Genomic DNA, 21,659 nt, shown 5'->3' with positions numbered 1-21,659 from the left:
GTGGGATATGAACCATAACACCATATACAGAACAAAAATGTCTCTGTGTGCATGCACAACCATGAGCCTCTAGCTTTATTGTACTTTCCAGGTACAGTCAGGATATGATGCATAACCAAACACTTCTGTCTTGGGAGGTCCCCCCCTCAGATGCTCACTGTGGGGGCACCCATCTCCTTGTCGAGGAGGCCTCCTGCCCTAGCTCAGCCGTAAGCCTGCTGCCGCAGCATCATTCCAATGTACCTGTCCAGCTTTTGGGAGCATACTGTTTCCCAGGGCTCCCACTAACCTCTGCTGAAGCTGCCATCAGCAGTGGCTTCCCAGTCCCTCGGCTGAAGAGAAATCTTCATAAAAAAGCCTGTAAGCAGAAGGGTGCCTTGGGGAATGGAAGGTACTATAGAGAATAAGTATCCCTTATGTCGTGGACTTGCTGATTTGAAAGTTCCACCTTCATCTGCTCTCTCTGTTCCTTTTGCCCAGGAAGCATTCAACAAAGACCAACAAATGTTGGTGTCTGGGGCTGGCTTCCAAACAGCAGCAGTCACAGATCCTCTGAGATCCATCTCCCCTGGTGCTACAATGTGTTCTGCACCTTAAAGTCCAACACCCAGGAGAAATCCAGAGCAGAGACTTGTCCAAAGTAGTTTTGTGCCACAGATAAATAAAATCACATTCCCATAAATCCAGATGTCATTCCTTTCTGCATTGGTGTTATGCTTTCCCAGTCACAGGTAGGAAAAGTCTAAACTTGGCTCCTTTGTCCACTTTGATACTGAATTTTATCTCTGGGAAAGACAAAATTGTGAGAAGTGAGGATCACTGGTGAATTTTGCGCTTGCATGGAGGAATCAGTCATCATCACTCTTTTTGAACAAGTACGCCAAGTAAAAGATCCAGGAATCCTCTTGGTCTTTCACTGGCAGAGGTCTGTGGTCAAACCCAGGCATCTTTCTGCACTTTAACAGGTCTTTGAGGTTTTTCTTGTGGTAAGATTTGTTGCAAACTGATTTAATATGGTGCATTTCTTTAACCATAAGATACAATCAAGCCTGCGAAAGCTGGATGATCTCAGAGCCTGGCCCTGGATGCTCGTAAGAGGCTTTATGTTGTCTTGTCCTTGCCCAGGCACACAAGAGGTGCTGGGAGCCAGCAGATGCCCGGTCATGGGCAGCCCCTTCAAGGAAAATCCCAGCACCCCTGCAGTTTGAATGGGAAGAGGTGTTCCTCCTATGACTTTATTTCTTTTAAAACTTTCCCTCACAGTTACTGAACAGATTTTGGACTAAATCAGCCACATCAGCAAAGGAATGGGAACGAATGAGGAATAAATACAAGCATAAACAGCCTCTTTTTTTGCAGCATTTTTTGAAGGATAGGACAGAACACAAGGGCACTTTTTTCAAAAGGGGATCTTGGACTCATACTGGTGGCAGTGGCCATCCCTGCCCCTTCCCGTAAGAAGTCTTCCCTGCTCTCCTTTGCTCTGCCTTCTCGGGGTTTCTCCCTCTCTTCTGTGTGAACTCTGCCTGAGCCTGCGGATCTCTTTTTAAATGCAATACGAAGAAGAGGTCGGGAGCTTGGGGCAGCCCCCCCTCCCCCATAAAGAGAGGGAGCGGCAGCCCCCGTTAGCTCCCAGCTGCGCCCACCCGCTGCCTCCTCGGCCCGGCTCGAAACTCAGCAGCAGCGTTCGGGGCTGGCACCGTTCCCTGAATCCTCATAAATAAAACTGTAAATAAGTTGCAACAGAAAAAACAGCGGAGCTGCATCGCCGCACTCCCGCCTGAAAGGCCACCTCGGGTGCCCCGCCGGCCGCAACTTCCCGCCCGGCCCCGCAGACCCCCGGGGGGGCGGCGGGGCTTCACGCGGGGCCGCCCGGGGCACCCGTGGGCGCGGCGGCGGGGGCGGCCAGCGCCTCCCGCTCCCGCTTCTTCTGCTTCATGCGGCGGTTCTGGAACCAGACCTTCACCTGGGCGTCGCGGAGGCGCAGCGAGCGGGCCACCTCGAGGCGGCGGGCCCGCGACAGGTACCGGCTGAAGTGAAACTCCTTCTCCAGCTCCGTGAGCTGCCGGGTGCTGAAGCTGGTGCGTGCAGGGCAGGCGGGAGGTTCCCCCCCGCACGGCGCCGCGCAGCCTGCAACGCCGAAAAACACCGTGCTTCAGCGGGGACAGGGGAAGGGAGCGAGGCGGGGGTCGGGGCCGGGGCAAGGAGGAGGGCAGAGGGGAGCCGGGATGGGAGCAGCCCCCGCCCGCGCCCCGCCGCCCCACTCACTTCTCCCGGGCGGGCTCCGCTTCGCTCGCATCCACTCGAAGGTGCGGGGCGCCGCCGGGGCCGCCGCGGGGGCCGGGGAGCCGAGCGCGGGGGCGGCCCCGGGGCAGGGCGAGAGGCGCCGCGGCCCCCCACCGCCCGCGCCGGGGCAGGGGCGGCCGGGCTCCGCCGGCGGCGGCGGGCGGCCGCTCCCGGGGAAAATGGACGTGGCGTAGCCCGGCGGCCCCGCTCCGCGGGACGGCCGGTAGCCGCAGCTCGGCGCCGCGGCGGGGGCAGACGGGCACCCCACCGCCCCGGCGCAGGCAGGCGGCGGGGAGGGCGCGGCGCTGGCCACGGTGCCCAGCGCCGGGAAGGCGCGGCCCCCCCGCCGGGTGCAGGGGGGCTGCGGGGCCCCGCGGCACAGCGCCGGCGGGCAGGCGAGGGGGAAGTACCCCAGGTCCATGGCCCGCGGGGCAGCGCCCCTCCCCGCACCTGCCCCGCGCCCCGCCGGGGCAATACTGCCCTGATATAGGGCCGGGAGCGGGGCGGCACGTTCCGCCCCGCGGCCAATGGGAGCCCGGCGGGGGGAGCCTTCATCGGGGGTCCCGGGCGCCGCGGGCTCCCCTGCCCACGCCCGGCTGCCCAGGCCCGGCGGGGGGCTGCGGGCGGGCAGCCCCCCGAGCCCTTCGGGGCCTCCCCGCGACGGGCCGCTCGCTCTGCACTCGCCGGAGCCGCCGGGCACTTCGGAGCCGCTAGCCGGGAGTTTGGAGGGTGGGTGAGCCGGCGCTTTCCCGCTACCGGGGCTCCCGTCCCAGGCCACCTCTGCCCCCTCCCCTTGCTCTGCTACTGGCCAGGCCCCCGCAGGCTCCCACGGGAGCCCCCGCAGCCCGAGGGAGCAGCCGGAGCAGTAGCGGGCTGCGCAGGCACCCCCAGGCTGTCCGCACCCTTGGTGAGGGGGGGACTGCTGCACCTCGCGGCACTTAATGGTCTCGTTCCATCAGATAAGTGCTCTGCAGCCTCTCAAAAGTGAATCCCCAGGCTCACCCCGTTAATGGGCTTTCATTTTTCCCTTGGCGATTCAGCATTGTTTACTGAGGGTTTGCAGCCGGCAGAGAGTGCACCAAGTTGCACTGCCCAGCCAAACCCTCCAGCTCTCTCTCTTGGCTTTCATCCCCCCAGAACGGCAGAGAACAGGAACAGGCACGGAGGTTATGAAGCCTGGACTCTGAAAGTGATCATCTTTCCCTAAATGGCTCCAAGTGACGCTTGACCATCCAGTCTGAGCTATACATATGTTTGATTTGGATAATGATGGGTTTCATCCAAGTCATCAACTGATAACCATGTGTCAAAGCAGTTCAGAACAGCAAAAGGGTGTGCTGAGCAAGCATGCTTGGGCTTTGGTGCCTGGGGACTGGACAGACAAGGAACATGAAGAAAGGCTACATCATGCTGCTTTGAATTAGATGTGTAACTATCTAAGTGTTTAGGAGGTAGATGTGGACTCAGCTGGGAAATGCAAGGATGGTACCTTATAAAAAATCATTTTCTTTCTAAATAAAAGCATGAAATTGAAATGCCTTCGCCCGTCATCTACTGCCTTACACTCAATAGCCCAAAGAGCTCTATAAGCTCTTGGCCAAGTGCTGCTCGCTGCCACAAATTTTGCAAGGACCAGACATGGTGCAACCACCCAAGGGCAGCCAGGTTCCCCAGAGAAGGAAAAATTCTGGGTCTTTTGTTGATTTCAGAGGTCTGACTCATGGCAGAGAAGGGACGTGGGGAGACGCAGTCAGACCATTTCACGGACTCAGCCTCAACTCTTTCCCATGGAGACTTGTGCTCTGCAGCTCAGCCCCAGCTGGCCCACCATTATGCCCAGACAATGCTTCCAAGCAGGCCTGGTGGCGTTTTTTCCTGCAGAGGACACATCCCTGGTACAGGCAGATGCAAGCCCACATGGACACAGGAGCACTTCCCTGTATATGCATCTAACCAACGACACAGTCTTCTATCAGCCCCGCTTTCTCCCCAGCTCATCCAGCCCATCCGCTATAAAGCAACTATTACAGAGCAAAAGCTGGCTATACAGATTACTGCTTTAATGTGCTTGTAACTCAGAGTCTACAGGCAGAGCAGCCGCTGTAAGCTCAGAGACCTGAAGTTAGCTGTTCTCCGGACACAGACTTGTTTACTGTTCTGAGCTGTGTTGCCCTACTGCAGTAATAATGGGTGATCACCTACATTTTCATTTGCAGAGGATGCAGGTATAAATTAGAACAGTTTTAATCAAATACACCTTGTCAGGAAACCTGCATTTTGAGGAAGCAGTTGAATTCTGGATGATACAAATTTGCTCAGCATACCCATGGCAATCAGCAGTTTAGAAAATACCATCGTCTGACAAAACAGAAGCCTAGGAACACCAGGCTTTCTCTTTAGCAGAGACAGGCTGTCCATGCAGGAGAGCATCTGTGCTCTTCAGTCTTCCCTGCTGTAAAAAACTCCTGCCTGCAGCGAAGCAGACAGCACTGGCTCTGGAGAAGGGCTGCTGCTTTACTTGAGTCTTCTGTTTGCAACTGGTTTAATTACACCTAAAGCTGTGTTTTAAACACTAAAAGAGCTGTCCATGTTCACACCAGCATAAGATCTTTCCATTCACCCAGCTGGATTCTATTACCAAGTTTCTTGTTTGTTACCTGTTTGTTTTTGCAGGACTGTTTAAGGATGAGGAAATTGGAAATCAGTGGCTAAACACAGGCAAAGAATCTCTTGCTGCTCTGGCTTTTGAGGGGGATGCAATTTTCTATGCTCCTGAATTTCACAGTGTTCAGACATAAATAGCTAACTGCCAGTGATACAAAACTGAGTGACTGCAGCTGGTTTTTTGCAAGAAGTCTAATGGAAAGAGTCCCTGGGTGTCAAAAGGAGGAAGAAAAACAGTGGGTTAAAAAGAAGAGTGGGGGGAACATAATGCTGTCAAAGGCAATTTGAGAATGGCTGGGAGCTTTATGGACATCTGTGCAAGCAGTGCAGTGATGGCATGAGCCCGGGGAGCTGCTGGGGCAGAAACCTCTGTGAGAACAATGGACCAAACCAACTCCTGTGCCACCACACTTCTGGAAACACGTGGGCCACTGAAAAACCTTTGACAGCCACTGTGAAATTAAGACATGATGTAGGAACAAGCCCAGCTAAAAAACCCTGAGCCCTGTTGGGTGCAGACACTAACCAGCAGTGCCCTGGGGAGGCTGCTTGCACAGTGTGTGTGTTGAAAGCAGTGGCAGCCCTGAGCCAGAGACCTCTTGATGTTGGACCGTGTTGCCTTTCTTCTCTGGAGCAAGCCTCCACCCTCTGTGCTTGTCACAATACTAACACATAGGAGATTCAACAGATCCCTCCCCAGCCCTCAGGAAAATGACATGGAAGGCCTGGTTCAAGCATGACCTTGTCCTTGCCCCTCTGCTGCTATGACACTGCCAGCTAGGGAGAGCTGGTTCTCAGCAATACGTAGGAATGGATGTACATCCATGGCATGAAGATAGCCAGTGTGTGGGTGAGCATCCCAAAGAGAGGTAAGCAAACACCGAGGATTTAAGCGGTGGCCCTGTTAACCCAGGCAAACTATCAAAAGCCCCTGGGAGGAAGGCTATGAGAAAAGAAGAAGCTCTGGGGAGTTTATTTTGTAAAGTGGATAAAACCAGGGATGTACAGAGACCCCAGGGCAAAGAAGAGGAATCATCCTGCCACTCTGGGGGAGCCAGGCTCAGTTCCAGCACAAGCACAGCCCTTGCAGGCAGGCAGGGCACTTCGTGCTCTCCTGAGGAAGGTGTGTTTCCCTTTGCCCTCAATATTTCCCTGCCACAAGTTCCACTGTCCTGGTTGTCCCTGGGGTAGTTTCAGCAGGCCTGGGACAGGGACCTCTGCTCTCCCAGTACATGTGATTAACTACAAAGATCCTCTGCACAAACACAGAGAAGAGGAAAGTCCCTCCCTCTTTCTGTAAGGATTTGCCCAGAAGAGCAATTCCACATAGGCCTCTGCGCCACGTAATGCCCTGTTCAGTGGCTGAGAAGTTAGTAGGAAGGAAAAATTATGCATATTGATAACCCAGAGGTATCGAGGTAAGCCACACTGCTGTGCATAAAACAGAGGTGTCAAAGCACCAGCAGCCAAGATTTCTGCTTTGCCTAGCCCTTCTTGCTTCCAGAGATCCTAAAAGGTAGCCCAGGTTCCTTGGAGGGAAGATCGAGGTTATGCACCTCACTCAGCATAGGGTTGTCTACCCTCTCTTAAACCTTATGCTGTTGCAAGAAAAACTGCACATCAGCAAATAAAGAAAAAAATAACCCAAGTGTTCAAATTATACATTCGGGATCACTTTTACCCACAAGACCTCATCCTGCCTAGTACAGATCCATGCTAATTTTGTTCAGCTTTATGCTTACAGTCATTGCAGCTAAGCCTTTCTGGGGTTCATCTCAGAGCAGTTCAGGGAGCTTCAGGACCCTGGGCTCTGAAGTTGGAGACAAAGGCCTACCTCTGCTCCTGAGCAGCATCTGCAGAGTCCTGGGGATGTGCAGGCATGGACACCTCACTGTGTTCCCTTTTGCACCTCAGCCTCCGTGACAAAGGGGCTTGATCCCAACCTGCCATGTTACTCCATGGCTTTTGGGTTCTGCCTCTGCTGGCCAGGGTTTCTGGTCAAGTCCCAGCTGGCTCAGGCCCTAGCAGAAGTAGGAGGAACCGCTGTCCAGTGAAAAGTGCTCATCATGTGATTGATGACCCTTAATAGGGCCAGCCCTCTCCCTCCCCCACCAGCCCCACTCCTAGCAAGGACCACGTTGTACCCACTGCCGCTGCTCACGTGAGAACGGAGAGCCATTGCCTGTTCAGGCATAAACCTGCTGCTTAGTCCCCGGAAAGTGGCTGCAGCCAATGGAGCTCTGGTCCAGCCCATCTTGCACCTTTTAAAAGCAGAGGTAGCTGGTTCATCAATATATAACATCACGTGGTGCGCAGCCAGCCACTGCGGCCCTAATTGCCCCGTCAGCACCAACCCCTTTGTGCTGCCTGGCTGGCTCCAGCTTTTGTTCCCAGGCAGGTCTACTGTGGTGATGCTGCACGCCTGGGCCTCTCCGCTGTGCAGCACGCTGCGCCTTCACTGGGTGCCATTGTATCCAGCCGCTTGGCACGCAGGGCAGGCTGGCACATAGAAAGGTGGCATTATGACCTGCAGCTCCTTCCCTCCCTCCCCAGCCAACAGCTGTCAACAAGGCACCCTTCCAGCAGCACCCTGGCAGTCCCTTGACCCCCTTTTTTCCCTCTCCAAGTAGTCCCTTCTGTGCGTGGACCATCCTGCAGGTTGTTCCACAGGGCTTTCCACAAGGCTGGAAGAGTGCAGAGACCCCAGTAGTGGATCCCACTTTCAGACTTCTTGTCATGGAGCAACAATGACACAGCTGGTCCCCAAGAAAGCCAGGGGGCTTCTAGCTGACACTGGTGGGCTCCCTCTTTCTTAGCCAGCCTCCCCCAGCCAGCCCGCACCCCACCTGTCCTTGCCTTCTGGGTGTGCAGCCAGCTGCTTCATCTTCACCCATGGGCAAGGCTGCCTGCAGCCCTGGGTGTCTCAGGCAGGGTCCCATGGTGGCAGCCATGTGGGGTGCCCAGGGACCAGAACTGGGAGCCTGAAGTGCTCTGCCCAGGGAGTGCTTGCTAATGGAGCAGGTGGCATTTGCCTTTCTTTTCCCAGCCCCACACAAGTGGCACCCACAAGACAGTGGCGTCCCTGGGAACCCCTGGCTGTGCCTGCCTAGGTTCCCCTGCCCCAATGCTGCTCACTAGGCCTTAGACAGAGGGACATGGATGGGACCCCCCTCAAAAGAAACAGGGTGCAAAGAGGCAGCTCAGCCCTGCATTGGCTGGATGGAGCTAACCAAGCGTCATCTGAACACTAGAGCCTCATGTCCTTTTTGCTGCAGGGAAACTGCTGCAGCCCCATTATCCACCCATGGTGGACTGCTGTAAGGGCCAAACCAACATGTGGAGACCTGAAACCTGCTGATCTGAACAGGAGAACCTGCATGGCCTTGCTGAAGCTCAGTGCACCTGACACCTCTCAGCCAGTGCTGTCGGCAGCTCCCTACCCCAGACACCGCTGCAGCACTGCCAACACTTAGAGGCCCTGGCTCAGTGACCTCGTTATGGGTCTGGAGCAGAGGGAGCAGGGAAGGAGGGGAAGGGGTGCTATAGCTCCCATTTGCAGAGAAAGGCAAGGCTGGGATCAGCCCCAGGCCTGGCCTTGGCTGATGAGTTGTGTTTTAAATAGGTGACCGGAGTTCATCACATCAGATGCTGTTGCAAAGGATCTGAGTTCCTATTGAGTGTGAAAGGGGGTTGTTTATAATTTATGGGTTTTAAATGATGGGCCAAGAAAAAGTCTGGCTTGTGCCAAAGTGTCTCTCTCCTCTAGATGGCTGATGCTTGTACAAACATTGTAAAAATGCCAGCAATCTCGCTAAAGTAACATTACTTCTAATAATTAGGTTTATCATCATGGACTTCTATCGCATTACAAACGAGACACCTCTGCCAGAGTCACAGAGAAGAAAGTGAATTTATTTACAAGAAGATTCTCCCTCGCACATGCTCCTCCTCCTCCCCCACTGGAAGCCAAATCTGCAAACCCTGTCTTTCTGCACTATGAAAATAATTCAGGGCAGTGTGCGTCGTAACACCGTGTTTGTGATCAGTATTCCTCCAAAACCCGGTTCTTCCTCAGGCCTGGGGAAGGGCTATCTATAAATGGCCTTTTCTTTCTTAACACATTTAAGAATTAATAGTGTAAGTCAGAGCAAACACTGAAGAACAGCCTATAGAGCGTGAAGGTGGGGAACACTTGGGAAAAGCACATCGGGTTACACCAGGGACAGCCCTGCAGAAATGGTAGTGCCTTGCTGTTTCGAAGATAGAGGCAGGTGATGCAAAACAGACTGTCTTTTCAAGAACACACATGAAACCCTACATGGACAATTTCAGTCATGGGTACATTGATTACAGAAAGTTTTGGAGATACAAACATAGAGATATATATATATATTTATGGAATATTATAGAAGTATAATTCACAAGTGGTGTTTAGCCTTACTTTTTGCATTGTTTGTATGTTTTGTTTACTCCTGGATGGAGCTTCTAACAATTTGTGTGAAAACTTCCATAGAAAACAATTTTAGGGCTCAAAATGGTTAAAATATGTCTCCGAACAAAGCACTTTATTCTGTTCTGTTTTGTTTACAGACCTACAACACATATATCCAAATTTGCTTGGGTAAAAGTGAAATTAAACGAAAGATACACTTCTCAATGTAGCACGACATTGTTAAAATAGCACAGAGGGGGAAATAAAACCCTAAGTAATATTTTGAATCGTTACTGTCCAGCCAAATATAAATACCAGAAGACGAGAAAGAAAGCAGGGAGGAGAAAGAAAAGAAGAAAATAAAAGAAAGAAAACTTGTCTGTGTTGACCAGAATTGGAGAAGTTAAAATATTTCTCACAAGAGGAATGCCAGGTCCTGTCATTAGAGAATGGAGTAGGAGCTGCAGTGTTTGTCAAACTGGGAAGTGGCGCGTCAGATGGTTTGGTGGGGAATACAGAGGTTCGGATTAATCTTTAACTCGACACTTTTAGAAAGAGATAAGAATAGTCTTCTCAGAGCGACATGTACCGTCAGGAAGAGACTTTAATGACAACGTTTACAAAAGAAGTATCTCTGTAAATCCAGCGAGGGATTCAACACAGCCGTGTAACTAGAGAGGAGGAAACACGAGGGTTCACAGCATCGATCCTTTTTTCTTTTTTTTCTCTGTCCCCACCTCACCCCACCCCCATGTTAACTGTCCCGTTGGTGGCAGAGAGGCAGCGGTGCCCCTCTGCCGCGGCCAGAGGGGACGGGACGGTCCTGGCCAAGCGCCGGGGAGTGCGGCAGCACCTCCCGGCCGCTGCCCGCACCCCCCTTGCCTCGGCGACTCCCCTTCGGCTGCGTGTATCTGATTGTCAATTTTCTTTCAAAGTTTATTTTTATGAAAAACAAGAGGAAAAGCTCGGGCTTCGAAAGATGTCTAAAAAATTGATTTATGGTTACTATAAAGACAACAGTATAAATAACAAAGGAGGCAGCAGCTGCTGCGCGGATTGCCATGGAGACCCTAATGAAATTAGCACTATCAGAGGGTTTCTAATTTTTTTTTTTTTTTTGCGTTCTAAGCTTCTAATTCCTTTCCTATTTCAGATAGCCAGAGTGTAATTAAAAAAAAAATAATAATAAAATAGCCCACTGAAATAATAATATGTGCGACAGATACCCAGTCAATAAATATATGTTAACCTCACCGAGGTTTTCGTATGCAGGATTTGATCTGAAACAAGATGGCCAAGCGCCCCACTTTGTAGGTCACCTCCTCAAAGCGGCTGCGCTTCCAGCCACAAAGGTGGCTTCACCCGGCCGAGCCTGCTGCCAGCCAAGCCACCGAGGCGCTCGAGTGGGGCCAGCCGGTTAGAAATAAATACTTTAAAAATACTTTCGATATTTTCTTTTAAAGTGTAACGGCTCTTTGTGTGATGCCACAGTTTGTTTTACTCTATTAATGACTCACGACTTGCTGTCTTACTTAACCCTTACATAAACTACAAACACCAGCCACTGTTACAACTGTTCAAGACTACTCTCTCAACTAGCTCAGACCGAATATACTAAATAGGTGAAATGTCAGTCACCACGGACCTGAATCGCTCTCTCGAAGTACTGGTGAAGAAACTCTACAAATACCCACATAAATACATTAAGACGAGGATAAATAATCAGTGATACAAAAATGTCTCGCTTAAAATAATAAATACATATCATTTAGTCCGATGCGATCCTTACGTTACGGAAGAATTCATAAATTAACTTCTCTGAAATAAGCTTACGCGCGGGCGAGTTCCCACCGCTCACGCCTGGTCTAACACACCTCAGCATGACGGCTGCTAACACTACAGCATCTCTAAGACTTACCTTCAAGTACATCATTACCAGCTTATCAGTCCCTCGGTTTGCAGTATATTGCACTGTCATGCTTAAAACAGCTCTAAGAGAAAGGCTCCTGCTCACGGACCTACTCGGGGCTGCGGAAGAAAGAGAGGAGCTGCTAGGGGAGACAAATCCACTAATACTGTTGGCACTCGAGAGCAAAGTAACACTGTCCCGTCAGAAAAAATGAGGTAATGGAGAGGGGAGCGGGCCCCGCCGGCCGCTGCCCCGCTACAGATGCGTGAGCTTGGGCGCCTCCTGCATCCGTCCCTGAGAGGTGTGGTGAGAGGACAGGTCCGTGTAGGTGGGGTGGGGATCGCAAGGTCCGTGGTGGTGGCCGCCGGGGATCTGGGCGGCGCAGCTGTAGTCCACGCTGGCGGAGGAGGGGTGCTGCAGGTGCCCCAGGTTGAACATGGGGCCCGAGGCCGGCATGGAGTCCACGAAGTTGCCCCCCACGTAGACGGGGCTGCCCTGCAGGCTGGGGTTGGCGAAGCCGCCGCCGCCGCTCTGCATGGGGTGGGGGTCGTACTCCGCGCCCGCGTAGCGCTTCTGCTGCGGCAGGCAGCTGCTCAGCGGCGCCGTGTAGGCGGCCAGCCCGTACATGCTCTGCTGGGATTTGGCGAAGGAGGTGGGCGAGGGCGCGTCGTAGCTGAGGCTGTTGACGCTGGGGAGCTGGCTGGAGTAGCCGACGTGGTTTGGGCCGCTCAGGGGGGGGCTGCGGTCTGGGGACTGTCCGACGGGGGAGTGCATGATGCCTTTGGCTTTCTGGTCCTTTTTATATTTCATCCGGCGGTTCTGGAACCAGATCTTGATCTGCCGCTCGGTCAAGTTGAGCAGGTTGGCCATCTCCACCCGGCGCGGCCGGCACAGGTAGCGGTTGAAGTGAAACTCCTTTTCCAGCTCCACCAGCTGCGCGCTGGTGTAGGCTGTGCGCACCCGCTTGGAGGCCGGCCCGGGGGGGCTCTTGTCCTCGCAGCTCTCTCCTGCGGGGAAGAGGCACAAAGAGCCGTTGGTCCCCCCCGAAGGCCCCCCCCCCCCGGGGTCCCCCGGAGCCCCGCCGCCCTCTCGCGCTCTGCCGGCACCCGGGGAGGGGAGCCAGGGGGCCCGGGGGCGGTGCTGCATCCGTCCCTGCCCGGCATACACCCACCACCACCCCGCAGCTGCCTCCCCCAGGGGCTCCCAGCGACCGCCCGTCCAGGCGCTGCCGGGACCCGTCGGGGCCGCGCCTGCCGCCGCTGGGCTGGCAGGGGGAGCGCGGCAGGACCCCCCAGCCTGCCCCACCTGCAGCGCCCGGCAGGGCGGGGACCCCCGAGCGGGGCGGAGAGGCGATGGCAGCGGGAGGAGCAGGGAACAAGGCGCAGGGCCATGGGACTCAGCCCGAGGGGTTCAGCCCGGCTCCCCGGACGGGCAATGGGCTGAGGCGGGGGTGTTGGGCTACCTGAGGGGGCGCAGGTGCTTTTCTGCTTGGAGTTCTGCCGGGACTCCTTCATCCAGGGGAATATCTGCTTGCTGAGAGTGGCGGTGGCCGAGCCCGAGGAGTTGGGCCCCCCCTTGGCTTTTTTCGGAGGGGGTGCGCTGGGAGGGGGATTGGGCGGGGAGGAGGGCGGCAGCGCCGAGGGCTGCTGCTCGCCGATGCCCGGGGGCTGGCTGCCCCCGGGCCCGCCCCCGGCCGTCCGCATGCAGCTGCCGCTCAGCTCGCTGCCCTTGTGGGCCGGGGCGCGGCCAGGCGCCGAGCCCTGGACGGAGCAGGCGGAGCCGGGGTACTCGCCGTCCAGGCCAGCCTGGCCGTAGGGCTGGTGGGCCGCGCCGTAGGGGTAGGCGTCGGCCTTGCTGTAGGTGTAGCCCCCGAAGAGCCCCGCGTTGTCGTAGTAGGCGGCTTTCTGCATCCTCCGCTCTGCGATCGCCGAGGCCCGCGGCCCCCGCTCAAATAACATTGACCGCCGCCCCGCGCTTCACGTCGTCGGCCCGGGCCACTCGCAGCCACCTGGGGAGGGGGACAACGGGGACACAAAAGAGACCTTCAGTGGGGGGCGCCGGCTGGGAGCGGCCGGGCCGGCCCCCAAGCACCCCAGCACCTCCAGCCTCGGCTGGGCCGGTGGGCCCGGGGGCAGTGGGGAGGGAGCAGGGGCAGCGGAGAAGGAGCAGGGCACCAGGGAGAGACCGGAGGACAGCAGGGAGGGACCGGGAGTCATCAAGGAAGGAGCAGGGGACACCAGGGAAGGACCAGAGTTGCCAAGGAGGGAGCAAGGGACACCAGGGAAGGAAGAGGGTCAGCCGGCAAGAGCCAGTGCAAACCGGGGCACACCAGGAAGAGAACAGGGCACAGGAGGGAAGGAGCCACCCAAGAGAAATGCTGCTGGGGGGAGACGGGGGGAAACACCACACTGGCTGGACTTCCTAGAGGCCACTTTTTGAGGGATGTTTTCTTGCTTTGTTTTGTCTTTGGACCGTTCCCGCACGGGTTTCGCTGGACCGGCCCCCGCGGCTGCAGGCAAGGGCTCTCAGAGCGCAATGCGGGGCCACGCTGGGTGGCGTCCCCGGGGACCACCGGCCCGTTCCGGCGGAGAGCCCCCTTGCCCGCCCGGCCGGCACGCGTGCGCACGGCCGCGCACGGCTGACATGATGGATTGAGCCCGGGCTGTGGCCTAGCAGAGGCAGAGAAACCCCGTCCCCTTTGTAAACCCGCCCTCCTTCTTTCCCCCGGATTCCTCCGGAGTTAAAATATAACCGGCGCCATTCACTCCCTTCACTTTGCACTATAAAGGAAGTCGCAGGTCAGCTCCCCTATTTTAATTCCGTGATGAATTAAATTCCCTCACCCAACGTTTCTCGTCCCCTTTCTTTTTCCCCAGTATAAAGAACCTGAGACACTGAAGATCGTTTTTAGGGATTTCTCTTCTTTTTCTAGCTGCAAACTTACGGCGCTCCCCTCCCTGCCCCCCTGGCCCCCCGACGGGGCTGCTCAGACCGAAAGCGCATAGTCCTCTTAGGGCAGATGTTTTGGGGAAGGGTGCTGTTACCTTTCCCTTTGCCGCTCCCGAAACTTCTCTGAGCTTGATGCAAGATAGAAACTGTTCTGCAATTTTGTTGCGGCTTTTCAATATTCCTTGTTCTTATTTTTCTTGTCGAATAAGGGCTTTCTACGACATTTTTAGTAAATTTGAAATTAACACGTACTTCACCTGGCAATGTAAGTCTGTAACTCAACGTATCTTAGGGGTTCGTTGTATTTCTTCAGGGTTTAAGCCTATTAACATACCAGAGAAGAGCAGCTAAAATTTTTTGAACAGTGTCCGATAATTACCATTCTCCAGCCTATACCGACAGAGTCCAGCCTATACTGCCAGGGTACTGCTTTCTCCCGCAGCAATTGGTATCGCCAAATACCGCTGACCTGTTCTCTAAAATTCACCGGGAAACACGTCTGTTTAACTCAATAACCTCAGCGAGCTGCGATCCGCGGCCGCTCTCGGCCGTTTATCCCCAGTTACGAACTGCTGGGGTCCTTTTCTTCCCTGAACAAAAGCTTGGGATGATCTGCGAAGCTGACAGAAATGGGGAAAGAGCTATTTTCCTCTCCTGGAAAATCTGAGTTAAAAAAAAAATCTATGGAAATAGACGATGGCGATTCAGATGAGTTTTAACACGCTGTGATAATCTTGATGAGTCTTGAAAGAATTTCTGTGCAAAATAACTGTCTCTTTTTCCATTTCTGTCATCTACATTTTCGGGAGCGGTCTGGACTGAGGACTTTTGTTAGCACAACACCGCCTTAAGCGTAGGCTTTTATGTGCCTTGTGAAATATAGTTCCCAAAAGAATACGCAGAATCTTAAGAAAGAATATTGCTGTTAAGCTGTTAAAAGCCTTATTTCTTTTCTGAAATACCAACTGCTTGTGAACTCTGCTTGAACCTAAAAAGGAGGCTATGGGCCATAAATCACATGGACAATGCTCAACTGTTTGGTGGCTCATCTTTAGATCTTAAAAAGAGAGAGAGGGAGAGAAAGAGGGAGAGGGAGCAAGACAGACCTTTCCAGGGTTTGATTTTTCCAGGAGTGTAAGGCCCGGGGTGATGTTTTTATAGGTGACACCAAAGCAGGGGCTCAACACTTGGTGATTTGGCCAGAAACAGCCTCCGAGGAGGGGGAGCAGGGGGGTGGGGGGGAAGTGACATCCAAATGGTGAGGCCGAGCCGTGGGAGGTGGGCTTGGAGGCACCGAGGGTAGGAAGCCGCAAAGTATCCATGTCTGTGTTTCAGATTTCCCTTCCTCCTCTCCAGAAAGTTTAACCTCATCTGAACTGTTAGGCGTTGCACACCATAATGGGGCTTTTTGTCCCACCACTGGTTCCAGCGCTTTTGGAGGTTACCGACCCCCTCACGGCTCTGTCTGGGGGGCAGCGGGAGCCTACACTGCCACCGGCCCAGCGCTGCCAGTCGCTTTCCTCCCAACACGTTCATATTAAGCAGCTCTCTACTAAAACTTCCACTACACTTAATTCTGCTTAGGATCAATATCTAATATGATACCGAATAAATAAGAGGCGGTGAGAACGGCCAGTGGAACGGTTATTAAAGCAGCCGGAGCTCTCAGGGTGCATATCAATGCACCTGTCATTGCGGTTTGTAACAAAATTTATGACTGCTAGCGCCGTGGCAGTAAACGCTCCGGCCAGGAATGAAAAGGAAAACACTTCCCAAGCCCCGGCACTTTCAGAAGTGCAAAGCAGCCGGCGCGTAGGAGGGAGCCCGGCAAAAGAATCCCCCGCTCGGGACGTTTCCCGGCCGCCGGCCCGCGGCAGCCCCGTATATAAGGAAAGCGCCGGAGCCGCCGGCGGACTTGGCTGCCGCGCCGGGCTGGGGCAGGGGAGCCGGGCCATGGGGAGCCTCTGCCCCGGGCGAGCAGCCGGCACCCACCGCTGTGGCTGCGCCTGAGCCGGGGGGTGTCTCGCCTCTGGGGGTGCTGAGAGAGGGCACTGGGGCCTCTCAAACCGGCTACGGAGCCCTCGCCAGAGCCACCGGCTGGGTCTAGGGTTTGGCTGCTCCCCGGCCGGGCTGGGCTTCCTCCGAGCACGGGCTGCTTCCAGCGGGGCTTTAGTTACTTGGCGTGGCGGGCAGCGGCACCCCGGGACCCTGCGGCGCCGGGCTCAGCCCCGCCGGCGCTCCCCGCTCCCCGCTCGGCGGGCCGGCGGCCGGGCCACGGCGGCGCACCCTGCTAGGGGCCCATCGCGCCCGGGGAAGCGAGAGACGTGGATGGAAAAGGAAATTCAGAGAACTCACCACACTTATGTTTTTTCTTGATTTTTGACTTTAACTGTGTGGGTAGGATCTTCAGGTTCCTTTGGATAATCCGTGGGCACGGACCTGCAATAGAATTGAGAACTCTCAGCGGAAACTGCTTTGTTTTGGACTTTCTTCCTTACGACTTTGTTAATAAATGCACACCTCGTCCGCAGCCCCTCACCGTGTCTCTGCATCCGTGCCAGGTCTTTTACCAGACAAAGGGCAGACGTTTCTCTTCATTTAGTAATAGCGCTTTTGAGAGTGGCGGGGAGCAAACAAACGAGCAAGATACACCGGCTGCGGATCGGACCCGGGCAGGACGGCCTGCGGCGGCCACTCCGCCGGGCCCCGCGCACCGGCCGCGGAGCTGCGCCCGCCTCCCCAGCGGCCGGGCCGGGCCGGGGCGCGGAGAAGCAGCGCACGGGGGGGGACGGGCGCTCCATCGCCGGCCACACCCGCCGCACCCGCCGCCCGCGGAGCGCTCCGCGGAAACGGAGATACCGCGGGTCTCTCTCCCTTCCTCCCCCAAGGCCCCGGTTAAGACAGAAAGACAAACGAAGAAACCCCAGCGCCGAAAATGCGCCGAAAATTTTCGCGGCTCGAAATGAGCGTTTTGCGTTTGGCTGTGTAACGTGTCGACTCAGGACTTCAACAACTTAAGAGTGCCAGAAAATCCCCCACAAAGGAGCCCAGGTCATTATAAAGACGATTTCTAGCCACCATAAGCCTTTGAAATGACCTTTGGCTCGTACAGCAATAACTCACCACTTAATGAACAACCAACGGAAGCGCCTCCAATAGCTCACAACACAACAGACCTTACAACTTTCCACCAAGTCTTCTCGCTCCTTACCCAAACCCAGTAGGATGCTACATTCCCCCTCCAAATCACCTTAATTTATGCTGGCAAACTGGAGTTAGGGAAGTGGAGCTTCATGATTACACATGATGCTCGCTCAGGTTCTTGGCCCAGGCCTGTCCCGGTAACGTCTTATATAATATATTCACGTGGGCGTACGTCAACTTTAAGTGCTTTTTTTTTTTTTTTTTTCAAGAGAGTTCATTAGAAAGAGCACACTTTACAGGGTGTATGAAAGCAGCATAAGTTGGGTTGCACCTTAGCCCTTGAGCGGAGAGATCATAACATTGCAAACCAAGTCATTGTTAGCCGCTGTTGATTACACGGTAAGTTTTCATTTTGTGCCTAATTAATTATCGACTTCTCATCCCTTTCCGAAGCGGCTCCTCAACCTTAGAAGCAATAGCCTTCCTGCTCTAGACACGCTTTACTTGGAGAGAGCTTGGCCAAATATCGAGATTTCTGCGCCAGAGAGAGAGCCCCCAAAGTTTGCTCTGCGGAGAGAGAGGGGAGTAGGAGCACACCGGGGTTTTGTTCCGCTCCCAGCGCTGCTCCTGCAGAGCTGGCCTCGGAGAAGTTGCCAGAGCTAAACCCAGGGAAATCTTTAGGATTATTCAGGCGTGGGCCCAATATAGGTATTATTGAAATTTTAGGTGAAGTTATAAGTGAGTGCTTCCATCGAGCCAAATGAAATGCTGCTTGCAGTAATTGGATTCAGCTGACTAACTTGGCAGGCCAGCAGCTTGGAGGCATACAGCTAAGAAAAATGTTCACTGCTTTTAACTTCTGATCGAGCAGAGCAACAAGCAACAGAAAGAAAAAAAAAAACCCACCCCAACTTTCTGCCCCTAGGCTCCCTGTCCTGTCTCCCACGGAGGACTCGCCCGGGTCGCTCGGGGCGGGCAGGGTCCGGGCAGCCCTACACCCGCTCCTGCTCGCCAGCACAAAACCGGGCTGCACGCGGGGGCTGTCGAACAAACATAACCGAGAGTTCAGCCGGGCCCCAGGCAGGCCACAGGCAGTGGAAACAGGCGCTCCTGGGAGAACCGGGCCAGTTGCAACAGCCCAAGAGGGAGCTGAGCCGCAAATGTATGCGGGGAGGCTGTGTGGCCGCTCCCAGCCCCCCAGGCCGCCCGGAGAGGCACCAGTTCCCCCCTCCCCAGGCATCTTCCCACCGTCTTATTGATCAAACCGCACAAATGCAGGGCAAGAAACTTCTCGGTAGCTAAACATCAAGCCGTGCTTCAAACAGCGTGTGTTAACTCGAAGGCATGAGCGTACCGGTAATATCCACACTAAAACAACTGGGGGAGGAAAACAACAGCCACTGAGGAACACAAATGCACGGCGAGGGGAAAAGGTTCGGGAAGGTGCTTGGCAGGAATATTTAAGAGACCCTATGTAGGGGCTACATTACTGATGAACCTATTTTAAATCGTCCTTTACAAATCAACACGGCTACCCCCTGCCCGGCTATCCACGGCAACGCGTTAACGTGATGCTCAATCTTATTCTGGCAACGGGAGCATCCAGCAAAGTTGTCTCTCCCTCCTTTCTTTGCTTATTTTCAATTCCCTTCCTGAAACCACCGAATATCGGGGAAAGGGTAGGGGTAAACGTCTTCCCCTAGCCTTTGGGAAGGAGTCCGCTTTTTATTTAAAGAGCATAATAAAAAGAAGATACAGCTTAAAACGTTCAAGGAGGTGAAGACCACTCCATGCATTTGCAGCCGTTATGGACAGAGATTGCAAACAAATTCCAGACAGTCTCTGAGTAAAGGCGATAATGCAGCCCCTGTGGTTAAAGGTCCCATTTTGTCATGCAGTTGCTTACCTGTGTATCAATTTATCATAAACCTGGGCTTCTCACTTTTCAGCATCTGCGCTTGCAGTTCTTAGAATATATCCTTCACCCTTTGTCTGCAGACAATACTCTCCTAAACCTGATCTTGCGGTTTTACAGACATTTCCATACACCAGAATTCCCGATAGAACGCAAAGAGGCTCAAACTCAACTACCAATAAAAGAGAGCGAGTGGAAATCGGAATTTGTTGGGCTTAGGAAAAAAAAAAAAAAGAAAAAAAAATCAACACAACCCTTTAGCCATCAGCCTCCTGGAACCAAAGGCAGCAATTGGCCGGCTCGTGTTCTGTTTTGGTTCTAAATCGTGCGGCCATTGATGAATTTTGGGGGCAAGCGGGAGAAACCCCTTTATAATCAGAAATATAGCCACTGCCTTAAAATACAGGCATATTCGCCCACGTGATCGCAGGAGCAGCTCGCCGGGGCCGAGGCTGGCGCGCTCCCCGCGGCCGCCCGCGCCCCCGCGCAGCGGGGCTGCCGCACCGGGCCCGGTGGGACGGGCCGCCCCCCGCCCCGTGCCCCGGCCCCGGCCCGGCCCGCCCGGCCGCACTGCCGAGCCTTCTCTCCTCGCGCGGAGCTCCGCGCCGCTCCGCTCCGCACTTACGCGCCCTGCGGGGCCTGCGCAGCCGGGGAAAAGGTGAATTCCGCGGGATGATCCCAGGGCGCAGAAATTCCCGGCGGAGAAAGAGGAGGTATTTGGGACCGGCTGCCGCCGAGAGCCTGCGCCGGGGGCAGCTCCGCAGGAGCGCTGCTCTGGCCGAAAGGCGCTCGCTGGCTTGCGCGAATTTTTGTTTTCTCCTGCTCTGTACCGGGAAGATGCGGGGCAGGGGGAGACTACCCCTGTCTGGAGGCTAAACAAGCGTTGGGGAGAAAAAAAACCCTCATGACATTTGTGCGTGTGTGTGTCTGCCCTGAGCCTGCCTCCCCTCTCTTGTGTGTATGAAGAGACATAGAGCAAACCCGATGTATATCCGTCATGAGTGCCCACAAAGCTCCCCAACAGTTCCAGTTGGAGGGGGGGGGAATTTATATTAGCTCCTCTGTTTGATTTTTCTAACATATCTGTAGCTATAAATACACCACACCTAATCTAACATCTGCTATGATTTCATTACCATCCAAAGCATGGGGAGGTGACAGTAACGTATTACCTTACAATACTAACCGTAAGTGCATTGTAACATTTATCTAAATTACATTGCTTTTCCTGACTTTGCAAACCAGTTATAAAAAGATTGGAGTCCAGTGATGGAAACATAAGTTCAATGTAAATTATTGTGTACGGCTTCGGATTTATAATCCTATATTTCTTCGAAATGATGCACTTAAATCTCGCCTCAAGTAAGAGGTAATGGTTCTTTATATCCTTTTTCGTCAGCCATATATTTCGGCGTCTGGGTAGTTTTGCAGAGCCCCCCGCGCTCGCGTGTCTGTGTGTACATACAGCAACCCCTACACGCACAGCGTGTTCTGCATACTTGTGTACATACACACAAAGCCGAACATAATTCTGGCCGCTGTTTAGACATTTTGGATGACGGAGAGGTCTTTCGCTTCCTACACAAAAGTGCGAGGGAAAAGCTGGCCACCGGTCGAGCAAAGAACACGAAGAAGATTCAGAAGAATATGCCTTTTTGGAGGGCAGCTCAGAACCCCCTGGAAAAAGCCCCACAGCCCTGGGGTGTCTTTTTCAGAGTCTAGGGCTTAAAGAAAAGAAAGGCACTGCTTAATGCGAAAATGGAGGACGGCTGAAAGAAAGGAGCACCTTCGCCACCGTCACCAGAATTAAGACATCGTAAAGGGGACTGAAAAAGTATTAAGGAAATGTTAATCCTTTCGCTGGTGGGACTCCAGCTTTGCGCGAATTTGTCTCCAGTAAAGGATCTAAGACTTCTTCAATCGGAGCATATGTTCATAGAGCAATAAAACAGAAAGATTTACAGTCTCCTCCCGCCCCCCAGCAGCCTCGCACCCTTTCAGGAATTACTTATGATGATTTATAACAACAACTCCGGCAATTGTCAAACTGATAAAATAGCCCGGGCTATATGCGGGAATAAACGCTCTTATGAAAGGGCTGCGATTTATGTTCGGTCCATTTTATTGCCTGTCTTGGTGGAGTTTGGTTTCTTTCCCGGACCAACAGGATAATATAAAACTTCATTGATAAAAACGTAGGAGTTCTCGTGAAGTAGCAAATCTGTTCCTTAGTCACTACCAAAGCACATAAACATTTGTCATCTTTGAATAATTGAATTAATGTGTTATTGTTTGAATGTATAATTCATAACATAGGAAACTTTGTCTCTGTCCTGCCACCGAAACGGAAGTAATAAAAA

The 21,659-nt window shown here is 53.9% G+C and overlaps 2 protein-coding genes across 2 annotated transcripts; both read right to left on the bottom strand.

Annotated features, from left to right (window-relative positions):
- On the bottom strand, positions 1–3,024 carry HOXD1 (homeobox D1). The gene is made up of 2 exons (XM_037398032.1): positions 2,269–3,024; positions 1–2,130 (listed from the first exon to the last, which is right to left on the bottom strand). Exons 1-2 carry the CDS (start codon positions 2,705–2,707, stop codon positions 1,859–1,861), a joined length of 711 nt encoding a protein of 236 aa, XP_037253929.1. The 5' UTR covers positions 2,708–3,024; the 3' UTR covers positions 1–1,858.
- A 7,165-nt stretch (positions 3,025–10,189) lies between these two features.
- HOXD3 (homeobox D3) lies at positions 10,190–13,287 on the bottom strand. Its single transcript, XM_037397863.1, has 2 exons — positions 12,754–13,287; positions 10,190–12,298 (listed from the first exon to the last, which is right to left on the bottom strand). The coding sequence occupies exons 1-2, from the start codon at positions 13,247–13,249 to the stop codon at positions 11,547–11,549; spliced, it is 1,248 nt and encodes a 415-aa protein (XP_037253760.1). The 5' UTR covers positions 13,250–13,287; the 3' UTR covers positions 10,190–11,546.
- Between the last annotated feature and the right edge of the window lie 8,372 nt (positions 13,288–21,659).

Source organism: Falco rusticolus, chromosome 8 (genome assembly GCF_015220075.1).
Source record: "Falco rusticolus isolate bFalRus1 chromosome 8, bFalRus1.pri, whole genome shotgun sequence".
Lineage (NCBI taxonomy): Eukaryota > Metazoa > Chordata > Aves > Falconiformes > Falconidae > Falco > Falco rusticolus.
Note: the sequence above shows the minus strand (reverse complement) of the source record. Positions and strands in the feature narration are given on the sequence as shown.

What these genes read in the sequence shown, in the direction of transcription:
- HOXD1 (XM_037398032.1), bottom strand. Translation starts at nt 2,707, where the DNA reads ATGGACCTGGGGTACTTCCCCCTCGCCTGCCCGCCGGCGCTGTGCCGC. An exon ending in GCGGAGCCCGCCCGGGAGAA is followed by an intron (nt 2,131 to 2,268) that starts GTGAGTGGGGCG and finishes TCGGCGTTGCAG; the next exon opens with GCTGCGCGGCGCCGTGCGGG.
- HOXD3 (XM_037397863.1), bottom strand. Translation starts at nt 13,249, where the DNA reads ATGTTATTTGAGCGGGGGCCGCGGGCCTCGGCGATCGCAGAGCGGAGG. An exon ending in AAGCACCTGCGCCCCCTCAG is followed by an intron (nt 12,299 to 12,753) that starts GTAGCCCAACAC and finishes TCTTCCCCGCAG; the next exon opens with GAGAGAGCTGCGAGGACAAG.